General features: G+C 34.7%; 2 protein-coding genes across 3 annotated transcripts in view; one reads left to right on the top strand and one right to left on the bottom strand.

The window, feature by feature from the left end:
- Window positions 1-23,001, bottom strand: part of LOC134254176 (uncharacterized) — a 38,659-nt gene extending 15,658 nt beyond the window's left edge. The window contains exons 1-4 of one of the 2 annotated variants that reach the window (XR_009989269.1): window positions 22,885-23,001; window positions 12,621-12,657; window positions 12,478-12,542; window positions 8,425-8,559 (exon numbers count right to left, since the gene is read on the bottom strand). Coding sequence is in view for 1 of the 2 variants with exons in the window: in XM_062736719.1 (XP_062592703.1) it covers window positions 8,425-8,559; window positions 12,478-12,542; window positions 12,621-12,697 (277 nt within the window). In the remaining variant the exon portion in view is untranslated. Of the gene's footprint in view, window positions 1-8,424; window positions 8,560-12,477; window positions 12,543-12,620; window positions 12,714-22,884 lie in introns of those variants that run through there. The other variant, XM_062736719.1, reaches the window with a different exon arrangement.
- On the top strand, window positions 22,891-25,405 carry LOC134254173 (uncharacterized). Its single transcript, XM_062736717.1, has 3 exons — window positions 22,891-23,278; window positions 23,383-23,484; window positions 24,995-25,405. Exons 1-3 carry the CDS (start codon window positions 22,891-22,893, stop codon window positions 25,306-25,308), a joined length of 804 nt encoding a protein of 267 aa, XP_062592701.1. The 3' UTR covers window positions 25,309-25,405.
- Window positions 25,406-25,818: the final 413 nt, after the last annotated feature.

Here is a 25,818-nt window from a genome sequence, read left to right on the forward strand (position 1 = left end):
AAGTGCAAAGAGTGAGGATTCCCCCCGAGAAAGTCCTACTTTAGATGTACAGCTTCGGAATTAAGGAGGAAAGTTGGCAATATGGTTGAAATCCTTCTCTAAAGGTAAGGTTCATATAACATAGATTTTCTATTCAATTCTTGACTACTAAATGAATGTAAGTAGCAAGATACATTAAAAGATAGTGAACATTTCAGGACAGGGAAATAAATAGAAATTTGGGTTTCATTCATTTATGGAGAAACCACCATTTGTAGGCGGATGACTGCAAACCGAGTTTCAGGGCATTCAAGCAACGAGGGATCTTTTCGTCAATATGGAACGCCGTCACTGCCTTATAGCAGAACACTGCGATTGCATTGCGTCAACCTTCCATTACATTATGTCAACTCTTTATGACATTTACTCACACTGGTATTGCATTGTGTCAACTTTCCTTTACATTAGGTAAACTCTTTATGACATTAACCCACACTAGTATTGCATTGTGTCAACCTTCCATTACATTATGTCAACTCTTTATGACATTAACCCACACTACTAGTGCATTGTCTCAACCTTCCATTACATTATGTCATCTCTTTGTGACATTTATTAACACTACTATTTCATTATCTCAACTTTCCTTTACATTAGGTCAACTCTTTATGACATTTACACACACTACTATTACATTGCGACAACTTTCTTTTACATTATGTTAACATTTTTATGACATTTACTAACACTTCAATTATATTGCGTCAATCTTTCATTGCATTATATCATCTCTTTGTGACATTATGTCAAAAGATTATTACGTGGTGTTAAGATACATTTATATAATTTCAACTCAGTATTACATTATGTGCACTCTCTACTATTTGGTCTAAGTAGTTCATTACCTGATGTGAATTTATCTTAATTTGATATCAAGTCGCTATAATACGATGTCAGAATTTCATTACATGATGTCAAGAAATTGTCACATGTTTTGAATTCTTTTACTACATTTAATATGTCATCAATATGCTACATGATGACGTGAATCAATTTCATGATGTGAATTTGCCCTTACTTTTTAACAAATCGTTATTACGTTATGTCATTGTGTCTTTACATTAATTGTGTCAAAATGCTCAGCCTCTTGTCAGCATACGTGTATCTTTGGCTATTTCATATTGATCAGATGTGGAAAACTCATGTTATACTGTGCGCACTCTTCTACATTATGTCGATTCACTATTACGTTATGCGAACACGGGTATCCTCGGCCTTTATATGCTCATAACGTATTTTCCGCGTTCCGCAGGCACTAAAAATGGCGGGAAAGAAAACAGTCGTAGAAGAAATTCTCGGCGATTTGGGAATGGCATATTTAAATGAAAACGTAAAGCGACAAATGATTGACAATCTTGAAACGTGCAGCCAAGGCCTTCACACTGCGACTTTGAATTAATTTCAATGGCGTTTACTTTAATCTGATAATTAAATAAATCAAATATTATGAGTCGAGCAGCATTTTTTATTTTCATATTGAATTGTTTTTTTTTTTTTAATAGAAGTCTTAAACTTCTTATCTTATTAAGAACATTGTCATATATTTTTTTTATCAGTCTCTACCTCTCCTTTTTATTTTAAAAAGTGTTAACACACCGTATAACAAACGTGCAACGGTGGGTTGGGGGTTGGGGGGCAGGAATCCCGTCCTTCCATCTGTAGTGACCAAAATATACATAGGATTAATAAATTTATTGGTTTTACTTTGTAGGACATTGCTTAAGATTAGCTGAATTAAGTTGAAAACCTTTTTTCTATAAAACTATAAAGCCTAAGAGCTTCTCCCCCCCCCTTGGTCTCCAACCATATACCGTCCCCCTTCCTTGTTCAAGATTCCCATATCCGCCACTGATATGTGCTCATGCATGCTTGCTAAGGCATATTCATCTGATTTAGACTGATATATAGATTTTTGTAATAGAATTCTGGCACTGGAATTGTTGAAAAAATTACTAATTCCAGTGACGTAGCATCTTCTTTGAAAGGGGAAGCAGGCGCGGATCCAGGAATTGAAGTTAGAGGGGGCGCCAAAAGTAGGCAAGGGGTCTGGGGGCCGCCTTGAGGCCCCCAGTGAGTCCAGGGCAAAGCCCTGGTGGGGACCCAGGAGGCGAAGCCCCCGGAAGCTCCTGGGTTCTAGAGATTTTGTAGGGTAAAAATGAGGTATACCTAGTAGACATATTTACATTTTCTAGACGAAACTGTGATTTACGTTAACTTTGACAATTTTATGGGGCGCGCGCCGGGTGCGCCCCCCCCTTAAATCCGCCACTGGGAGGTCAACCAGAAAAAAAAATTCTACTCGAAACAAAAAACAGTCCTAATTTTTTTTTCAAGTATACTACATTACCCGTAGTGGACTATACTTCAAGAAAAAGTGGGGATGGGGCTGTGCTTTCCATGAACATTACATTTCCTATAGTAAAGTTATATAGGGGAAAAGAGGGGGGGGGGCTGATATTATGTGCCTGAAATTCGTCCTAATCAATGAGGAGCCCCCCCCCTTTCTCTTACCAGTCATTAAAACACGGATATACAGCTTTGAGATAATGAAAATGTATTTTTACATCAGGTAATGAACTTTTGGAATCAACATGATGAAGAGTTAACACAATATAAAGATGTTTTTAAATCACATTAGAAAAGGTTGACATAACGTAATTATATATCCACATCACGGAATGGAGTTTTGACATAATGTAATAAAGTGTTGATATAATATAAAGATATGTTCACATTATGTTATACACTTTTTACACCACGTAATAAAGCAATGACATGAAGGTAAGATGTGTTCACCTAACATCATGATGCTCCCGACGTATAATAAAGATAAATCCATATCACGTAATAATGCTTTGATATAATAGAAATATACACTCTCAAAAAGGAATGGATTTTTGACTTCATGTAATGATAAGTTTAATTATAAAACACAATTTGCTTGACGTAATGCAATTTTGACCTCACATATTAAAGAAATGAAATGATGTAAAGAAACATTCATTTCAAGTAATAAAGTTTTAACACAATGTAAACACATAATCACTTAACAAAATGGATTTTTTACTTTAAGTTATGAAGTACTGACATAATAAAAGAATGTATTTACTTCATGTAATGCAGCATTGACATGATGTTATGATATTTTCACATCATATCATAAAAAAATGACATAACGTAAAGATATGTTCACATCACGTAATGATAAATTGACATAATAAATGCATAGTTGTATGCTATAAGGCAGTGATGGCGTTCCATACGTCAACATGGCCTCGGTTTATACGGTCACATCTATTGGTTTCCACTTAGGAGCATAAAATCATTGTGCAAGTTATGATTCTGAAATAATATTAAGAAATGGTAGGTGGCAAGAAGGTCATTTGACACAATTTTGTCAGTGCAGAGAACAAAATTTCAGTTAAGTTTATGTATAATTTTACAAGTATATGTAATGTAGAATTGTCATGTAGATTATACAGTATTAACGGAGTACCAGTGTGGCAGTAGATACCTCAATGTTCAATATCCATAAGTGTCGAGTACGTATTGAAGTTTGCTCCCTTTCATCGGCAACTGAAAGTGTACAAACGTGATTTAAAAATTCCAGAATAGATGTAAAACAACAATACAAACAAATCATTATGTTCCATAGATTTGTTTTCGGACTAGAGAGGCAGACAATTTGATCTGAAACTCTTAAAAACTTTGAGGCATATTAATTGATTTCAAATTTCTATTACTGGTCACGGTAGCCTAGTGGTAGAGCGTTCGCTTCGGTCCTTGTTCGATTCTCGTTCGAGGGGCCGCCGCAACCCTAAGACGTAAACATAGGTAGTGACTGTTCTTTCGCTAAACGCTCGGCATTAGAAGTGAAAGTCACGAGTTTTTCGGGTAATACCTTAAAAACGTAGGTCCCGTGTCGCAGTAGGCGTTGGCATACGGTTACGTCTCCATGTGAGTGAAAATTCTCGAGAGGGACGTTAAACAACATACAATCAATCAATCAAATTTCTATTATGTACCGCTATTTAACCTCTCTATCTTGACACTTGTAGTCACTGATTGCAGGTGTGTTGATGTTAGCCGGTGAATTAACGTTGTAGTGGGCATCATTTCTAAAAAACAATAATACAAAAAAAAAGGTAGGTAATATTTTAGGTTATGTTCACTAAATAAGACATTTTATGAATTATAAATTTGATAATTAACCAATGCCAGTTATTTTTTCTCCTCTCTTTTATACGTCATTCTATATTAGAATCGGATACTAGTAATAATCTTGAATGAGAGGTACGAGGTTTTCTTGGAATCAAGCATTTTTAACATACCAGTTATCTTTATTATGAAGGTTTTCTGTCCCCAGAACGGAACTCATATTATGAGTTCCTTTTTAACTTTAATTCTTCTCAATTAGCGGACAGCATCAAAGAGGGACAGGAAGTCTACCCCCTCCCCTCACTTTTTTCAAAGTTCATTGAAAGAAATTCCCCTTCCCTTTGATAAAGTTCACCAACATCACTAATATCATGGTTAATTTGTTATTATAGAAAAATGATATTGGACCCCTATCCTCTCCCCAACGACTGTTTTCTTGGCTTGACAGTCAGCTTGTCAGTTTTTTCCTGGAAGTTTACAAAACTTTTATGCCTTTTCTCTTACTTTCAAATACTTTTTTTCCACAAATTTTGTGTTGACTTTTTATCAAAAGCATCCTTTACCGACCGGTCACATTCCGACTGGTTTCATAACCGTGGAAAACAAGAAACTTCTAACATAAAAGTTATGATCAGTGTTTCATTGATGTTCAAAATTAGAATGCAGGATTTGACTTTTATTGTATTTGCTAACAAGGTAATTCTATAGACAAAAGAAGTTGCGAAATGATGACTTTAAAGGAGACAGTTGTTTCACAATCTTGTTTGTCAATAGCTTGCTTCGTTTAGGAAATTTATTGTCCGGTGAACATATTATTGAGTATCAAATCAACTGATAGATATAAATCCCATGTATATGCAGGTGTTAAGGATATACGAGAGTTTTTCGAAAAGTTCATGGACGATGTCAATCTTCGTTTTATTACTTACTAGAAATTAAAATAAGCACAATATAATATGTAAAAATATTTGTTTTGTTGATGTGTAAAGTTTCATTCAATTCGATGTAACAGAAATCAAAATATTATTTACATTTGAAATCAATATGTTTTGTACCCGCAGAGCACAATAAACGGAAATGTAACGTAGTATTAGTACATGAGAAATGGAAGTTGACGATTAAGTGCTGAGTCATCATGTTTATAAAAAGGCTTTGTTGATAAGGTATTTTTTACGCTCTTTTCAAGTAAAATACCCAAATATGGAACAGAAGTTACAAACTTCTTAGAATCTTTATTTCAGTATGTCGATTTGAAGGACACAGCAAGTATTTTCTTCTCATATATAAGATTTTGTATGAATTATACTTCATATGAATACAAAAATAAATCTGCCAATGACGGGACGTTACGAGTTTCCCGGCATGGAAATTTCGACAGAATGTTGGTCAACAAACTACTGTACATAAATACTTTCAATCAGAAACTCGTGCATTTTTTAAAATTAACTTCAGAATACCTCTTTTGCAAACAGAGTGTTTGAAAATTGTTAACAAAATAATTTTGTAAATTACTTATTCAAAGATATTCAATTTCTAATTTTAAAAAAAGCCGCTCTCGATGAGGATAAAAAATCTTGACTTTAATTTATCGTCAGGAGTGGCGTTGAAAAGTTGTGTGTTTTGATGTTATTGTTTTTGATGAGATTTTGTAAATAGCTAACAGTTTCCTGTAATTTTTTAGTACTTAACCACATGAAACATATGGAGATAACGAATGCAAGATCAAAAGTCCATAAAACAATACAGAATAGGAGCACAGCAAACACGGACCCCAAAACATCAAAGGTGGGACCAGTTGCCATGGTGGAGTGAGCATCCCCTGCCGTCCGCTCACTCCCGCCGTGTGCTCCTTGTCATGATCGGAAAATAACGGAAAATCCGTCGTCAATACAGTGTCAAAATAGTGAACTAACAGTTAGTTTGAAAAACTTCAGTCACCATTTGACTCGATGGTAAACTGTTTTTGCTGACAAGGTCATTGTATCGACCATAGAACTTACGAAATGACGACTTTCAACGAGACTGCTGATATTCTTGTTTCATTAACTTGCTTGTCAACAAATTTACATCGTTTTAGAAATATTTCAAACCAAATTCCTCCTAAAAAGTTAAAACAAGCATTCAAAGAGTAATGCATAAGGAAACTATATCTACATGTATAACTCAATCAAGAGACACTTAAATACAAAAATTCAGCTCAATATCCGCAAACGTCCTGTAAAGTTGTCTTGCAATTATTAATCATCATATTTCAGCACATGGGAAATACATGTCCTGGAATTCGTAACAGAATTCAGCACATGTGATTGTGATTATTAGTCCTCACTTATATATTCTAATAGTGCTCGTTATAAATACCAATGTCCTAATTTTTTATGTCCACGTAATCGAAGATTTGGGGGTATATATTTTTGTCGTGTCCCTCCGTTCGTCTAGCTGTCTGTCTGTCTAGCTGTCTGTTTGTCCGCAAAAACTTTAACCTTGTCCATAACTTTTGATTTAGGAGAGCCATGTCTTTCATATTTCACATGTGTATTCCTTGTGACAAGACCTTTCGTTTGGTACCACCAAATTTGATCTTGATCTTGGTGTTTGACCCACTTTTCCAGTTTCCACAAAAAATCCAAACTTTTGAACTGTAAATACTAGGACTTTCATAATTCCGATACAGAGTCTCTGTCACTCAAATACTGCCTGTACTATGTGTACACTCATGCACGACTCGCTTGTAACGTTTTGTTTATTCCTTCAACATTTTTAGAGCTTATTCAAGATTTTTCCCGAGTAAAACACAAAATTACATTGTTATGATAAACCGTTATCTGCTGCTCCGCGACATTCTACAACGTCATCGTTTTTGTTGTTTTTAATGAGGACTACCTATCTTCTCAAGTTGATTTCTTTTCAACGAAGCAAAATATTAAGACAAAATTTGGAATATGAATCGATGTAGCAATTCTTAATTTGAATTTCTAGTTTTCTTTTTGTTTTTACTCAATTTTACAGAGAAATGGGCATTACAACAGGCATTATTTAGTGTATTTTATTTAGTGTATTGTTTGTAAGTTACTAAATTTTGACCTGCATGCTCCGCGATCCAAATTTTGCATTATTATTAAATCTCGATCAGTTAATAATACATCGTGATAATTAAATTTTTTCAATACAGATCATTTGAATTCATTGTAAATATATTTCTACAAAATTTGGATAACATATGACGTCAAAGATATTGTAATTAAAGAAATAAAAATAAGAAATATATTCATTTTAAAAAATGTCACTGAATTCTATCCTCTGATCGGTATGTTTCTACCATTCATACTACAGGAAGCTAGTTGTTTCAAATAAACAGTACTTCTTTTTTTCTGAAGAAAACGTAGGGGTGCCCTATGTACAAAAAAGGTGCTTGTGACTCGTTATATAAACCGACCAACATTGCTAGTAATAAACAGATGTATTGTTTACAGACCGGTTATCGTCACCTATCTGAGAGTAGTATTTTGTTTGTTTGTTTGTTATTAAACGTCCATCTCGAGAATTTTTCACTCATATGGAGATGTCACCGCTTGCCGGTGGAAGCTGCAAATTTTGTCCTATGCTTGGCTCTCGGGGTCATTGAGCTGTGAGGGATCTTTTTCGTGCCATCATCTACCACAACACGAGATCTAGGTTTATGCGGCCTCATTCGAAGGAACGCTCTCCACGTCCCACAGTGGGATTCAAACCCAACAGGGGATGACAAATCCCATTGCCCGACGCCTGTGCTAGTGAATTTTAGGGGTGGGAAAGTGAAATTTTATCGACCACTTGGCCGTGGGCAAGTGACTTATCAAAAAAATATCAATGTGTAAGCCTTAGATTTGAAGCTGGACACAGGGGGCTTACATGATCTACTCAGTATTTGTCTTCCTCTTTTTCTTTTTTGAAATATTTGTAAATACAATTCCAGTTTATTGTTGAAAAAGCAAAAATAAAAATTCAGGAAAGGCAAGTGAATACTGACTATGTACTTGCCCTTGGACAAGTGCCTTAAAATCTATTTTTAGACCCTGCTTAAGAGGATAACTCTTTCCTTCGCGACTCTAGAACAGATGCTCTGACCATTGTGACATGTGGGCAAACCGAGAGTAGTTAAAAGGTGACAACTTTTTGAGTGAGAAGGAAAGAGAGGGTTTTTTATGCATGCGAAATTTTTAGGCATAAAGTCGCAATACTTTATCTCACCTGATGTGTAAGTACATCCTTTGACAAAGTCACACATTGATAGAGGACAGTCACATAACCCCTGACACCGTCGGCCAAATGTTGGAAACCGACACACTTCAGAGCAGTTTTCGCCAAAATAACCGTCACCACATTCTAGAAAGAAATCAATAATATATGACATTTGAAGATGTTCATTTATTACCAAAAAATACAGTCCTGGTAGTAACAAAGTCATATCTAGAACTGTTGAGATTCATAGTGATCCATAGGAAAATAGGAAGAGCGCAAATTTTTGGATGCGAACTATAACTTAATGTGGAGCCAAGAAACCAGCTGGTAAAAAAACAGTAAAGGTATGTATATATTATATAAAATTCACTTCATTAATCCACTTGCATATCTGCAAAACTAATCCCTTGTGGTTTAGTCAGGGGCAGATGCAAATCTGTTTACTCATATGTAAAATCAAATATGTGTCAAGAAGTTCGTCTATGGTGTATCATGGTAGAGAAAACTTTTCATTAAGTATTTCTTCACGTCTTGGATTGTATTAAAAATTAAACCAAATACATTGTTCTATAGTATTTGCTGAAGCAGAAAAGAAGACATTTTCATACGCCGCCATTTCGCAGAAAATGTAATTCATGCTAGATTTCAAACTCAGTTTACCATATCTATATAGACTTTCACAATTGTGATCAGGAAAAAATGATCCTTTAAATCCCTTACATCTTAATATATAAACATGCGTAGAAGCAAATATTATGAATATTTAATCTTCTCAGCAACAGGACAAGAATGACACCTTAATGTCATGAAATTGTTCAGCTCTTATATGGCAAAACCTTTTACTATTTATTCGTGAAATAAAACTTTTCTTTCAATAAGAGAGATGTCTCTCTATAGCATAGAGAGATATCTCTTTAGCTTATAGAGATATATCTCTTTGACTAATAGAGATATCTTTATACCTTAGAGAGATACCGGTATCTCTTCAAACAAAAGAGATATCCCTTTTTGTAAAAGAGATTTTTTACTTAGAGCGATATCTCTTTTACTTAGAGATATATCTTTTAAAGTTAGAGAGATATCTCGTAAACAAGGTAAAAAGAGATATCTTTCTTAATTAGAGAGATATCTCTTTAGATTTTCAAAAAGAGGTATCTTTCTAAGCTAAAGAGATGTCATGTTAAATGAAAGAGATATCTCAATTCAAGTCATCCTTAGAATGAAATAATTAGTTCTCCCCTTTAAAACGAAAGCGAAACAGGAAGTTAAGTCCCTGGAATAATTTCGCTGTTGCAAGAAAAAAGACTTCGTGGAGCAAGCAATACCTAGAATAATATATATTCTATGTAGACAAAAATACTATAAATCCCTTGTTTGAAACAACAAACAAAAATGGCATGTTTGTTGATAAAAATGATAAAAGTTTAATATTCAAGACAAGAGGCCCATGGGCCACATCGCTCACCTGAGCACTAAGGGTAGGAAAAAGTAGAAAATGGCTTTTTATTGTAAAGTTTAAATCCAAAAGTAGTCCCATGACCAATCATGGATTTGCTATTTTTTAGAAAATGATTTTTAAAGAATTTTCCTATATATATCTTTAAAATCTTTAGTCGGCCATTTTGGCCCCGCCCTACCCCTGGGGATCATGATTTGAACAAATTTGAATCTACACTACTTGAGCATGCTTCCATATAAATATGATGAATTATGGATTTGTCATTCTTGAGAAGAAAATTTTTAAAGAATTTTCCTATATATTTCTATGTAAAACTTTGGTCGGCCATTTTGGCCCCGCTCTACCCCCGGGGGTCATGACTTGAACAAACTTGAATCTACACTACCTGAGCATGCTTCCATATAAATATGATAAATTATGGCTTTGTCATTCTTGAAAAGAAGATGTTTAATAAATTTTCCTATATACTTCTATGTAAAACTTTGGTCGGCCATTTTGGCCCCGCCCTACCCCCGGGGGGTCATGATTTGAACAAACTTGAATTTACACTACCTGAACATGCTTCCATATAAATATGATGAATTATGGCTTTGTCATTCTTGAGAAGGAGATTTTTAAAGAATTTTCCTATATAATTTCTATGTAAAACTTTGGTCGGCCATTTTGGCCCCGCCCTACCCCCGGGGGTCATGACTGAACAAACTTGAATCTACACTACCTGAGCATGCTTCCATATAAATATGATGAATTATGGCTTTGACATTCTTGAGAAGAAGATTTTTAAAGAATTTTCCTATATATTTCTATGTAAAACTTTGGTCGGCCATTTTGGCCCCGCCCTACCCCCGGGGGTCATGATTTGAACAAACTTGAATCTACACTACCTGAGCATGCTTCCATATAAATATGATGAATTATTGCTTTGTCATTCATGAGAAGAAGATTTTTAAAGAATTTTCCTATATTTTTCTTTGTAAAACTTTGGTCGGCCATTTTGGCCCCGCCCTACCCCTGGGGGTCATGATTTGAACAAACTTGAATCTACACTACCTGAGGATGTTTCCCCATAAGTTTCATCTTTCCTGGCACAGTGGTTCTTGAGAAGAAGATTTTTAAAATATGCCACCAAATTAATTAATTCCCAATTATCTGTCCTTGAATGAGGGTGTGTCCCTTCATTTGAACAAACTTGAATCCCCTTCACCCAAGGATACTTTGTGGCAAGTTTGGTTGAAATTGGCCCAGCGGTTCTTGAGAAGAAGTCGAAAATGTGAAAAGTTTACAGACAGACAGACAGACAGACGGACAGACGGACGCCGGACAAAATGTGATCAGAAAAGCTCACTTGAGCCTTCGGCTCAGGTGAGCTAAAAACGAAAGTAAGCATAAAATCTCAAATGCAATGGACCGAATTTTCTCATCATATGAAATAATCAACTATATCACTACTAGTAATTTAAATCTAGACAACACTGAATTACTTGTCATCTTTAGTAAAGCTGTAATGTAGACTGTCGTAAATATGACGAAATTTAACAATACTTTAATGTACTTCCGTGAATAAAAAGCTTACTTCCGGTAAAGGGAGAAGTCATTTCAAATGCAATTTAAATAAAAACAATGAAGAGAGATATCTCTTTGCAATAAAGAGATATCTCTATCACTTTGAGAGATATCTCTTAAGATAAACTAAGAGAGATATCTCTTTTACTTCAAGAGATATCTCTTAAACTTGGAAAGATATCTCAAAAAGTATAAGATATATCTTTCTAGGTGAAAGAGATATCTCTTTCTCCCCGAGAGATTTTTTCACAAAAAATATCTTTCAGAGAGAAAGAGATATCTCTTTCACCTAGAGATATTTCCCTCGTATAAAAAGAGATATCTCTCTAAGTATAAGAGATATCTCTCTGAGTTTAATAAATATACCTTTTTCATAGAGATATCTCTTAAAAATGAGAGATATCTCTTTTAGTTGGGAGTTATCTCTATTTATTAAGAGATATCTCTCTAAAATGTAATTTTAAGAGAATTTTTTTTTTCCGAATAAATAGCAAAAAGGCTTGCCATACTTTCAACCTATATCTAGAAAGCCACGACGAAAAATGAAATTTAATTTAATCAGTGAAGAACGTTCAATCAGAAAATTAATATATATCCATCTACAAGAAATGTCTGAAACTCCTAGGCACCCCTTCTATTTTGCTTGGTCACAGTCAAAAGTATCGTACCATGACAATAAGTAATACAAAATTACATTTAAAAAAACAATGTTTCAACTGAGAAACAAAACACAGCTGGTCTTTTATGTCAGATAAAGGATTGAGACTCGATGCTTGCCCCCTCATCCCAGTCGTGTATCAGACAAATTAGACCATCGTCGTCTTATGGTTTTGAAATAAATTTGCAAAATTCTGTTCATTCAAGATCTAAGCTTTCTGAGTAACATTACTATATACTGGTATACATATAGTTTCGCGTTATATCGCAAAATTCAGAGTTAATTTGCGAAAGTTTCGCGTTATAACGCGATTTTTTTAAACCTACGTAATGAACTCAATAGGCTTTTGTATAATTAATAAGTAAGTACAAAGTTTATTTACCTCTGCAGATTCCTGTCTTTTTATCCAATTCGAAGCCCGCGCAGCACACCAGAAAACCATCTTTTCTATTAATAAATAATTTTTTATTAAATTCTTTTCATCATTTTCTTCCTTATTTAAATAATCCTTTCCTACATACATACCCTGTACACTTCGATTGTGCGGTAGTTATGGCTGCTTCTACAGAAATAAGAAGTACAGAAAAATATAGGCGCGACATATTTTCCTGTCTTATATATTGCAATATTTGAATTCAAATGTGATTAGAATGAATTGTTTCCTTGCTTTTCTTTAGACGGAAGAGGCTAGTAGACTTGAAAATTAAAATAAAACTACGATTTTCAATATCATATGAACTTAAAATACACGGAAATACTTTTTTATATGTGTATTTAAAGTAGTTGTTTCCTATCTGCAATAATGTAGCCCTGTCCGATATTTTTATCTGATCTTTTCAGGAGAGGGCTACCACAAAAATCTTCCACAAAATCTCCACTATGGAAATATACATGTATATTTTTGAAGACAGAACTATGCGGGCAAGATTAATTGCTCTCGAGTTCAGTCTTCAAGACCTTTTTTTGTAATTTACTAGCTGAAATCCCGTGCAAGCGCGGGAAAATATTTTTTTTTTCATTGCTAATAGATTTATTCCAAAACGTAACGTATTGTTTTATCTGACAGTTCATTGTAGATTTATTGTTTGAAAAATTTCAAAATCCCACAATTATTTTAAGAACAGATGTAAATAACTCAGAAGTAAATATTTTCTGTATAATACCGGGTATTACGAATGATATATTTTAAAAGCATTTCACACAAAAATATATTGAAAATTTTATTTCATCTTAAAGTTCTTGAAACTTCAAATTTTTGGATGGGTTTGATTAACACATCCTTGCACTCTCACAAATTTTACTTTTATTCTTAATACTTAGGAAAAGTGGCAATCTTGTGTATTAATAAAAAATATTAAAACTTTAATCCACAAAAATAATTATATTCAGAGTCGAAATGTTAGAAAGCAAAAAGCCTTTACAAGTATCGTCATTCCGCGCTTATTGTTGTGTACAAAGTTTAGTAAATTGATCACACCCGTGAAACGTACACCGTTTTTGTAAACAGGGCACGAGCTCTGTTATTGTTGATGTTTACGATTAACCGGGTGCGTTTAATTGCTAAAGTCTGCTCACCAAAACTGCACCGACTGACAATATACTTTGTGTATGTTTTGCTTTTGAACATTTCTACTCTAAATTTTCTAGATTATAGTTTTAATATTTTTCATTTATAAACAAGATTGCCAGTTTTCATAAGTATTAAAAATAAAATTTGAAGTTTTAATAACTTTTAGATGAAATAAGATTTTTAATATATATTTTTGTGTGAAATCCTATTAAAATATAAAATATAAAATATATTAGTCGTAATATTATACAGAAAATATTAACTTCCATGCACCTTTAATGTTTGAAATTAAATTATAATGAATGAAAAATATAGTAACCCAAGTTATAGTGGTTGAAAAGTGACTCCTTTTCCAACACAATATTACACCTCAAGGTTTAATTCTTCTTTACGTCCTTTTTGATCAACAATGGACGAACGCACATATATATGCATATAAACACAGGTTCAAAATTGCTAAGTGGCAACTACCGGTATATTGGTTATAACTCTTAACATACTAATCATCTTCCATTCTGTTTCATATTTGGATATTAGACTGATTACAGACATTCAAAGCTTAATAACAGACAAGCGGGATGCTCTGGGTTTTTTTTTCAATGGTAAACAAGTATTCAGCATGCTTTGAGTAGGATCAAATTTTTAGGAAGTTGAAGGAAAAAAATATATTGAGAAAAGTTTTTGGAAATAAATAGTTATGCAATGTAATATACAGGTCCGTACACTTTTAAACTCACATGGCTTTTCGCACAAGTTAAGGTCACGTCGTTTTAATGCGAAATTGTGTAACGAGGCAGCAATATATATATATAAGTATTACTCAATCTTAATTTTATTTCATAATAAATGATAATTAATACTTAATTTGACAGATTCGCAACAAAATTTTGAAAGAAATTTGAAATTTTCAACGTTTCCCTCAAAACTGTTAGTTTTTCTGTCATGGAACATCAAAAACAAAGGTATATGTAGACATAAAAAAATGAAATGGACTAGTGTACCTTTATCATCTGCTTAATTTTCTGTGGATATTCTTCATATCGGCATTTTTCATTCCATTCCAAATTCACCATTAACTAGATTGTCTGACATGATAATTCATTTCACTGCTTTAATCTCTGTGTATGTTTTAATGAAGAAAAATTTTGTCCCCACTCTCCTTATCAAATTCTCTCAAATACCTTCTTCAGTGTAGCCAAATCCCTAAATACTTTACATTTAAGCTTGCATTATTGAAAGAATTGCTTCAGTAGTTACATGTATTAACATTTTTGTCTTTTGTTCTAATATCGGACTGTCTCAGGTAAATCAAAAGCAATGTTTTAAGTACGGTATATGCCTCATACAATTCTGTATTAAAAAATATCAGACAGTTTTCGGCCCTAACGGGCCTCAAACTGTCTGATATTTTTTTAATACAGAACTGTATTCGGCATATATCCAATACAGAAACATTGTATATAACGATGGTTCAGGCTTTCATTTAATTACGGTGACAATGCATAATAAACTCGCAGGACGTCTCCTCTGATTTTTTTCGATGTATTTAAGTATTATTTTCGCTTTGGTCATGGATCTCTCTCTCTCTCTCTCTCTCTCTCTTTAAAAAAGATAAAGTATCATATCTATAGTGATATCATTTTAAAATATAAACAAAACATTACTACCTGTAATATATCTTTAGTCTTGCTTTTGGTAGAGTTATCAATGATAAATTCAATGTATCAAGTTCTTGATACTTTAAGAATTAAACGATTAATCGGTCAGAACGCCCTTAAATAAAATTCTACGTTCCTAATTATATAAAATCTACTACATGTATTATCTTTAGCATTCCAAGGCATTTTTGCTAATGCTATCCCTGTTTTCAACAATTGCAATTCCCACGGAAGTACGTTTAGCACATACAAATTATACCCTTTGGACATAAGCGTATATATCTTTAAAGTTCATGTCGGAGACAGAGTTAATTAAGGTTATTATACGAAAAATGATAAACAAGGAAGATAAATAACACTTAATGAGATGATTTTTTAAAATTTCCTCTCTAAGTTCTGTTACGGCCCTTTAGGCGTTTTGTTATACCCATAGATATGTAAGATTTTTACACCTAATGAATGGTTAATAAAATGATCCTGTTATAACTGTTGGAATGGTGAAGTGCAAAAGACCACTAATCAGATTTGTTCCCATCCCAATGCATGTGTTCCATTCAATCTGGGAAAATATTTATGGCACTTTAAAAATACAAAAAGTACATTTTCCTATTTTTTAAGCATGAAGAAACTACTTGACTGTAGGTACATACTCGACACGGACTGTACAAAGATTTATATTTATTTATAACGGGTTTGATTAACTGATGAGGATAATTAGTCCACTACCGGTGAAACCGGACAGGACCATAGGTTTACTCTAAGTCTGTCCGTTCGTCAATATATTTATACCCCCCCTTTAAAGTGGGAGGGTATATAGTAATCGGTATTTCCGTCCGTCCTTCCGTCTGTCCGTCCGTCTGTACGTCCGTCCGTCTGTTAAGGCCCTGTCACACCAAGCTGCGTTCACACGGAGTCATTACGGCGTTGTTAAATTTTTAAAATCGCCGTGGAATCGCAGGAAAATTGCACAAATTTCTGTAAAATTTTCATAATATGAAGATGTCACGGCGTCCCTACGGCGACGGACGCGATTCTACGGCGATCTCACGGCGTTCTACTGCGTTCCCACGGAGATCTCTCGGCGATTGACTGCGCTTCCGCGGAGTTTTCACGGCGCGTTAGGAGTTTTCACCTCGTGTTCACGGCGTTCTCACTGCGCTGACTGCGTTCACAATGCGTTCTATACTCATTGATATTATTATACCCCCCGCTTGAAAAGCGGGAGGGTATATAGTAATCGGTATTTCCGTCCGTCTGTACGTCTGTCCGTCCGTCCGTCTGTCCGTCCGTCCGTCTGTTACGCTTTGGGGTACCCATCTCTTATCCGCAACTCCTCTCATACCACTGAAGGAAATTTAATGAAACTTTCACAGAATCTTTATTACATATTGCCATTGTGCACCTCCTATTTTTCTTTTTGATCTGACATATATTTTGGATTTTCCAGAGCAAAACATGGATACTGCCAATATATTCATATGGGAGGCGGGGGGTATCATTTAGTGAGCTCATTGCTCACAGTACCTCTAGTATTTAGAAGGAATGTAAAACATTTTTGTTTAAAGATTCAAGTTACACGATGAAAAGACTTCTAATCATGCCAAGAAAAATTCTTAATAATTAAAAATGTTCTATTGAAATAATTTAGTACTAAATTATTAATAGTTTTATGATTAAACTCCTTTTTTTCAATTTTATCGGTTCAGATGTGTTGTTAGATATTCTTTGATTTTATTATGAATGTAAAAAAAAATAAACACACTGAAAAGTTTTCTACAAAATTTAAGTGAAACAACAGAACAAGTTCTGGTGTAATTTTCTCTTCCATTTTTTTTTTCACTTAAACGCTGCTAGTGCAACAAATACGTTGGAATTATTGCTGATCAAATATGATCCCATTGCTCTTGTTTTTTGAGCTGGCTGACAACGCTCTAACAACGCCGTGAAAGCGCATTGTGATCGCAAACGGACGCTGTAGAAACGCCATGGGAGCGCAATGATCGCAGTGACAACTCCGTGCTGTGGCCGTGTAATCGCAGTCGAAAAAATCACAAGACGATAAATCTCATTAGAAGCGCCGTAAAAACGAGATAGAAACGCAGTGACATCTCCAAGGACTCCGCGACATCTCCGTGGAAGCGCAGTCTACTATCACTGCGTTCGGGCCGCGATCATGTGCGTCTTCACGGCGTTTACGGAGCTCCCACTACGTTGTTGGAGATCTCACCGCGCTGCTACGGCGATCATACTACGTTTCTACTGCGTTCTTATCAGACGGCGATCACACGGCGCGTACTTTGTGCATGCCCAAAGTGATCGCCGTCCTCTGGCGTTCTAGGAGACCCTACGCGACCCTACGGCGTTCAGTGGAGATCTCGCCGCGTTGTCACGGCGCTGTAGGAGACTCTACTGCGATCACCTCGGCGTTTTGCATTTTTTGAGGACGCCGTGCGGTCGCCGTGAGGACGCAGCCCCGGTGTGACAGGGGTTTTACGCTTTGGGGTACCCATCTCTTATCCGCAACTCCTCTTATACCACTGAGTGAAATTTAATGAAACTTTCACAGAATCTTTATTACATATTGCCATTGTGCACCTCCTATTTTACTTTTTGATCCGACACATATTTTGGGTTTCCTGGCCACAACAAAACATGGACTTTTCCATTATAATCATATGGGAGGCGGGGGGTATCATTTAGTGAGCTCATTGCTCACAGTACCTCTAGTTTTTTTTTCGGAGAGCTACAGTTCTACAGCTATTCTTCTTCTTGACACATGATTTCCACTACCTCATATGAGCATTATTTTCGATTATGTACAGTGCAAGATTGTTTTAAATTTTAAGGAACATTTTTAGAATAAACTAGAGGTACTGTGAGCAATGAGCTCACTAAATGATACCCCCCGCCTCCCATATGATTATAATGGCAAAGACCATGTTTTGCTGTGGCCGGGAAACCCAAAATATGTGTCAGATCAAAAAATAAAGTAGAAGATGCACAATGGCAATATTTAATAAAGATTCTGTGAAAGTTTCATTAAATTTCACTCTGTGGTATAAGAGGAGTTGCGGATAATAGATGGGTACCCCAAAGCGTAACAGACAGACGGACGCGGACGGACATACCGATTACAGATTACTCTACCACTTTTCAAGTGGGGGTTATTATAAAAGACAAAACATCTGACATGTTTTAACTTTTGATCGAATCAATTTAAAGGGGCTGGGTGGTCATGGCCATTTTTAGACTATTTTGATCTCCTTTAGAAGAAGAGCTCCATATATCAAAGATATACACAAATAATCAAATTTTAAAACTAATACTATGTATGAAATTTTTCTTTGTCAAATGATAGTTGACAGCAAAAGATAGCATATCTAAAAAAATCAGTTATATCTGATTTGCTGTAAATTTGTTGACCCCCAAGTCTCCTTGAATTAAAAAGCCGTTTTGAGGTCCCCAATAGGTTCAGCACTAGAGTTGATTTAGAAAGCGAAGTTCTCGGAAGCTGGGGAGAATGCATGTATTTGTCGATCGACTGATGGGGATCTGGTGGCGACGCTCCCTAGAAGCTGGTGAATTTGTAGCTTACCTTACAGCTTAAAGGTGTCCAGAAAAATTTTGAAGTATTTGAATTTCAATCGTTGATCTTCAAATTTATCATTTAATGATGAAATACTAGTATGAAGAAAACGAATAGTATTCATGCTTTAAACAATTCAAATCGGGAACAGAGCAAACACGGACCTCTAAAACATCAGAGGTGGGATCAGGTGCCAAGGAGGAGTGAACGTCCCCTCCTGACCGGTCACATCCGCCGTGTGCTCGTTGTCATGTTCTGGAAAGACGCAGAAAATCCGTAGACAATACACAGTGTGGAAATATAATTGTTACAATTAGAATGAAAACTTTTAGTAAGCCTTTAACTTAGTGATAGATTGTACCAGTATTTGCTGACAAGGTCATTGTATCTACCATAAAACTTGAGAGGTGAAATCAAACTCCTTGTTTCGTCACTTTGTTTGTAAAAAGCTTTTCCCGTTTTAGAAATTGTTCATACTTAGAACATGATATTGCATACCTAATCAACTGAAAGCCGTAAACCCCATTTGCATGTGATAAGGGTTCACTGCTGCATGAGTAAGAAAAGTTAAAGATAGAAAAGTTGAATTGGGTCATCAAGTTTATCATAAAGCTTGGTTGTTAGACTGCCATTAACGTCTTTTTCTAGTATAATTTGCAAATATGAAACAGATATATCAGACTCTGTGGTATCTTATTTCCTTATTTCAAGCTTACTGGGATATATCAAATCACCATATGAATGGAAGTAACCATTGTTAATCGATAATACGTCGTCGATATATCGAAATGTCAAATTTGATTCGACATAATATTTTGTTCTCCTCTTTTCATATAGGAGCTTTCGAAAAAAAAAAATCTCCTTCAGTACTAGAGGTACTGTGAGCAATGGGCTCACTAAATTTTACCCCCCCCCCCCCGCCTCCCATATGTGTATAAATGGCAGTGTCCATGTTTTATTATGGGAAACCCAAAATATGTGTCGCACCAAAAAGTAAAATAGGAGGTGCACAATGGCAATATGTAATAAAGATTCTGTGAAAGTTTCATCAAATTTCATTCAGTGGTATAAGAGGAGTTGCGGATAAGAGATGGGTACCCCAAAGCGTAACAGACGGACGGACGGAATTAACGATTACTATATACCCTCCCGCTTTTCAAGCGGAGGATATAATAAATGTCTGCTAATAACGGGGCGCAATTAGTATCCATGGAAAATGCAACTGACTGTTGGAAAACCTGATCTGCAAAAACTACATAGATATTGTCAATCAGAAATTCGAGCATCATTTTGATGTCAACTTCAGAGTATTAGTACTTGTGTGCACAATCAAAATATTTTTAAGAAAATAATTTTGCAAAATTTCCAATGACAAAGTATGAAAACTTAAGTATATTAACGATTCCAATTACATTGAAAAACAGCTTTCAATACTATCAAAAAGCCTGGATTTCAATTTTTCGTGGGGAATGGTTGTATTAAGTGTAGAAAAGACTTTAGTTTAAAAGAATTTGGTAAAATATTGTGATATCAAATTTTCTACAAATTCCTTGTAGTTTTTAAATATCCACATCTTATTTACACCACTTCTCGATTAAAATAAAAAATACGAGGACGATATGCTAAGACTGCATGAATACGTACAAAATACATTTAAAACATTAGTATTATATTATCTTTTATTCTTTTAATACTTTCTATTTCTTGCAAGACCGAAAACAGTTCAAAAAGCTACCTCAGGCTGTCCAATAAGTTTAAAAATCTGTCCATTATCAAAAATAATGGACAGTATTCAATAACGTATTGGATGGCTACATGTAACTTGTCGGATTAAGAAAACACAACAAATGTGAAGTCAACACAAATAAATATTTTTAGACAATTAATATAGCATGTTTTATAGTGTAATCAAATAATATATTCTGAGTAACAGATATGATGAAATGTATGAAGGATGTGGAAATAACGAACAGTATTCAAGATCAAAAGTCCATAAAACAATACAAAATAGGAGCAGGGCAAACACGGTCCTCTACAACATCAGAGGTGGGATCAGGTGCCATGGAGGAGTGAGCATCCCCTGCTGACCGGTCACACCCGACGTGTGCTCCTTGTCATGATCGGGAATTAGTGGAAAAATCCGTCGTCAATTCAGTGCATATATAACGGACTAACAATTAGTATGAAAATCTTCAGTCAGCAATTTATAAATTGTATTTGCTGACAAGGTCATTGTATCGACCTTATGAACTTACGAAATGATGACTTTAAACGAGACTGCTGATATTCTTGTTTCATCAACTTGTTTGTCAATAATTTACCTCATTTTAGAAACTGTTCATACGTAGAGCATGCTCTTGCTTATCGAATCGACTGAGATATATAAACACCACATGCAGGTGATGAAGATATATTGCTGCATAAGTAAGGGAAGTCGACGATAGAAAAGTTAAAGTCATTACGTTTATCATAAAGCATGGTTTTTAGATTAGCATTAACGTCTTTTTCAAGTAAAATATCCAAGTATGAAACAGATGTGTCAGCCTCTGTGGTATCTTTTATCTCAATATTGGAACTCACAATGAATGTAAAAACATTAATTTGAAGGAAATATTTCCGGATTCTATTGGAAATTAATTAATTTGCACCAACAGCACACGAGGGGATATCACTGCTCCTGGAAAGCAACGAAAACTCTTACTTATTTCTTACTTGTACTTTGAATAATTTTGATCATTTCTCTGCAGGAGCACATCCGTCGTTTTTTTTCCTTTCTCCTACATTAATGCAAGAGTGTTTTGTCAATAGTCTTGTCTACTCAGTTCGCTCAATTTTTGATGCTGACTGGAGCAGAGCAAACACGTCTTGTCTAGTGATACCTACATGTTCAATGCACATCATTTTTTCAGCAAGTATTCTGCTTCAAATGTGTTCCATAATCATTTTTCTACATAAAATATAACATCAAATGGGGAATATCTGTTTTTAAAGAAATTTGACAGGTCTTTAGTACGAAACTATCCATTGCCACCCAAACAAATGTCTGGATCTGAAAAAAGTGCGTGGCCGCAACCTCTACAAGATCCTGGTACACTGCAGCAAGTTGGTGTTCTTTACAAATTAATTAATCTGGATGTATTTGTCCAGAAGAACCACCACGGTTTCTTGCCACGTTACCATTTGTTTAAACTCAGTCAACCGCTTGACAAATTCAAACGTTTGTGTAACCATCTGTAAAACCGGCGGTAAATGACGCAAATGCTACCTAAATCTTCCATACTTTTGTTACACGGTTCGCATGTTTAACAATGAGGTGCCTAATTAAATTCCCTTTTCGCAAGGGCATACTCTTAATCGTCATATTATCATATTGCTACATCAGATCATATTTAACCATTTTTTTTTTAAATATGAATAAAGGACATTTTCCTTACTTGAAAAGTGCTGCTGCTTTAGTTTAAAATATATTTTATTCAATAAGAAAAGCTGCTACTTTCCCGAAATCGAGATCATTATTCAATAGATGCATAAAATACTTTGTAAAGGTCACATATATTTCAACCTGATCTACTAGTATATAACATGAAATTTATCTAATAAGATGTGAATTCTTTTTAAAGCAGCAGCACTTTTCAAAAAGTACAAGGTGCATATAAATAATTCAAGACATAATTATTTTGATTGAAATAGGTTATGCTCTTGCGATATTAAACTTTGTGTATGATCTCCATGTAGTACACACTATATACATTTAACACGTGACTTTCAAAAAGGTAACAAAACTAGATTCAATACAGCGTGTGGGATACAATATTATTTCAATAAATTTTTAGTAATCTTGTCATTTAATAGCCTCAGAAAAATAAATCAATATTAAAAAGGTATATATTTGTACACATCTGTTTCCCGTTGATTTTTTTTTCCATAGTATGCCTTAACAGTGTTGTGCAATACTCAAAGAGCTGGATCACTTACTTGATCATGGCAATATTCGGAAGAGATGTCTTTGATTTTTATCTTTATTTCATTGTTGCCATTTCAGTGCTGTATCGCGATGTACAGACAGTAAATACACCACGCTCAAATGGTTCTGAAATTTTAAATTGGGATAATTCAGTCATTTTAACGCAGACTGATGCCGTGTTAAAGCTAGAAGCAAAGATGAGAGCACTGGAAGAGAGGGTAGAACAACTAGAGGAACAGAGCCAACAAGGAAAAGATAAGAAGTGTGTTTGTGAAAATAAGAAAGAGAAAGTTGAATTACAGATGTTGGAAAAACAAATTCAACGTAAACCAGGTGTATTCAAGCGAGTAAGAAAGAGCAGTGTTGGTCTAAATGAAAGTCAGAATTTAAACGCCGAAATTAATGGTAATTCAAGATTCGTACATTAAATTGATTTTAATGAAATAAATTTTTAAATATACATGTGTATATATTTTTAAAAAAAAACGCTATCCTTTTGTATGTTTGAGGAAGGACAGGTTTGTGCGCATTTTCCAGCATCTCAAGTAGGGACAGAGTTGGTACAGGCTATTCTCAGACCATTGTGTTTGATAACATGATCACAAATACACGTGAGCATTTGCAAATTTAACAAATACGAGTTTATATAATAGCACCATAAAATATAATTTTTTGTGGTACATCAATGATTTATTTTTACACATAAGCTTACATAATATTTTCTATCTAAAGAAAACTATAAATCATAGGTTTTTTTTAAATTATTAATAAATGATTCTGGAAGCAAATATGGCTAATTATAATCTGTAAAATTTGCAATTTGTAACCTCATTCTGTAGTTTCTGAAAGAGTCATGAAATGTAACAATCGTAAATAAAATTATTTTTTAATATATTGAGTGTCCAAACACATAAAAGGGGTTTAAAATGAGATCAAAGGGGAGGGGATTGACTTATCCCTAAATACTGTAAGGTTTACCCCTGTTGATTTTTAGAATTAGATATGTTTTACGATGTGACCATTTACACGAGGCATTTGGACTGGAGGTCCTGTGTCGCAGTAGGTGCCGACACAAAAAAGATCCATCCTACTCAACGGCCCTCAGTGCCGAGTATTGGACAAAATTTGCAGCTCTCCACCGAAAAGTTGTGGCTCCATATGAGTGAAAATTTTCGAGAGGGACATTAAACATTAGCAGAAAACCTTTATGTTTTATGTTATCTATTTATTTGCCATTATCGCATGGAATCCTGGTAAATGGAATTCTGGGTAGGCTTCACACAAAAAGTTTGCTTGACGTATGTACCTGTAGACAGATTTCATTCTATTATACATTTTATAGATTATTATGCATTGAAATCAGCTACTACCTAAGTACGCATGGCATTGATAGAATCTGGACAAGGTCTTGTCTTTCTTCAGGGAATTGCAGCGAGAAAATGTGTATTGAGGCATTGAAAAACAATGACGTTTTTGGACGTCATGAAACTGAAACGGTGACAGTGCTGACTGATCATATGTAAAGAGCGGTGCATTTAATGATTATTTGGCAAATTAACGACGTATAAATATTTCTTTAACAATTATTTAATTTTTAATTTGTTATTTAATGTTTTCTATAAATTTTAGCAAGCACCGGCTACATATTATTAATTTTATCGCACGAATTTTTGAAAACCTTTTGTATATTATACCTTTAAATTGTTTTTCTCTTAGTAAAAAAAATAAGATAATTTCAATTACAAATGTATAACAGCATAAGAAAAAGTCCCATTTGCAAGTCAGTTGTGCGTATGAATACAAGAGTTACTAAGTTATTATTACAGCAACGAATGTTAAGGTATCAAATGCAAATTTGTTATTACGTTAAAGTTATCACTATCAGATTCTTTATTTTTTCGATTGCAGTCACTCTAGGGGTTCAAAGCTGTAAATATAAACTTGTATTAAGTGATTAATCACTTTGCAAAAGCTGTTGCAGATATCTAGATGTCGATTAGAAGGCTACATCTTCAGAATAGAAGTTCATCTAAATCTTAAAAATAAAATAAATGATAGTACATTATCCTTCAGTTAAATTGATAAAGATGCACATATACTCACGTGAATCATTTTCTTTAGACAACGCTTACAATGGACACACGGGTATCTTCACATCTCCTTCCACCGGCGTCTTTGCCTTCTCGTGGACATTGAACACTGCAGGAACAGGGCACTTCGAATTAATGCATAACTCGGAGATCAAAACTACCACAACTTCTGAATCTGGTGGACCTCCTCATGTAGAGAGAGCGAGTGTCTCCGCGACAATAGTTTTAGAACTACGTAAAAATGACGTTGTTTTCGTTCGAACGCATCATGCGCGGGGTCAAGGGATATTTATTGTCAGCAATTCCCTAATGCAATCAAGTTTTTCTGGTTGGCAAATTTATTAGGACAGACATTTTCTTTCATAAATTCGAACGTGAGAAAAATATCCAGCAAAAGTATAATGCTGTATTTTACTTCAACTATAAAAAAAATAATAATCTTTGTCAGTGTTTAAATTGAAAGACGGAGGAGTGAAACACATGGAATCAACGAACAGCATTCAAGCTTAAAAAAAATTTCCATAAAACAATACAAAATAGGAGCAGGGCAAACACGGACCTCCGAAACAACAGAGGTGGGATAAGGTGCCATGGAGGAGTGAGAATCCCCTGCCGATGGGTCACATCCACCGTGTTCTCCTTGTCATGATTGGGAAATAACGGGAAAATCTCTCGTTCATCAGTGTGTAAATAATGGACTAACAATTAGTACTGAAAAACGTCAGTCAGCATTTGATTCAATGATAAATTGTATTTGCTGACAAGATCATTATCACCATAGAACTTACGAAATTATTACTGTAAATGAGACTGCTTATATTCGTGTTTCATCAATGTGTTTGTCAATAACCTACC

This window comes from Saccostrea cucullata, unplaced genomic scaffold (genome assembly GCF_032062105.1).
Source record: "Saccostrea cucullata isolate Sc308-1 unplaced genomic scaffold, CSIRO_AGI_Scuc_v1 ctg239, whole genome shotgun sequence".
Taxonomy (NCBI): Eukaryota; Metazoa; Mollusca; class Bivalvia; order Ostreida; family Ostreidae; genus Saccostrea; species Saccostrea cuccullata.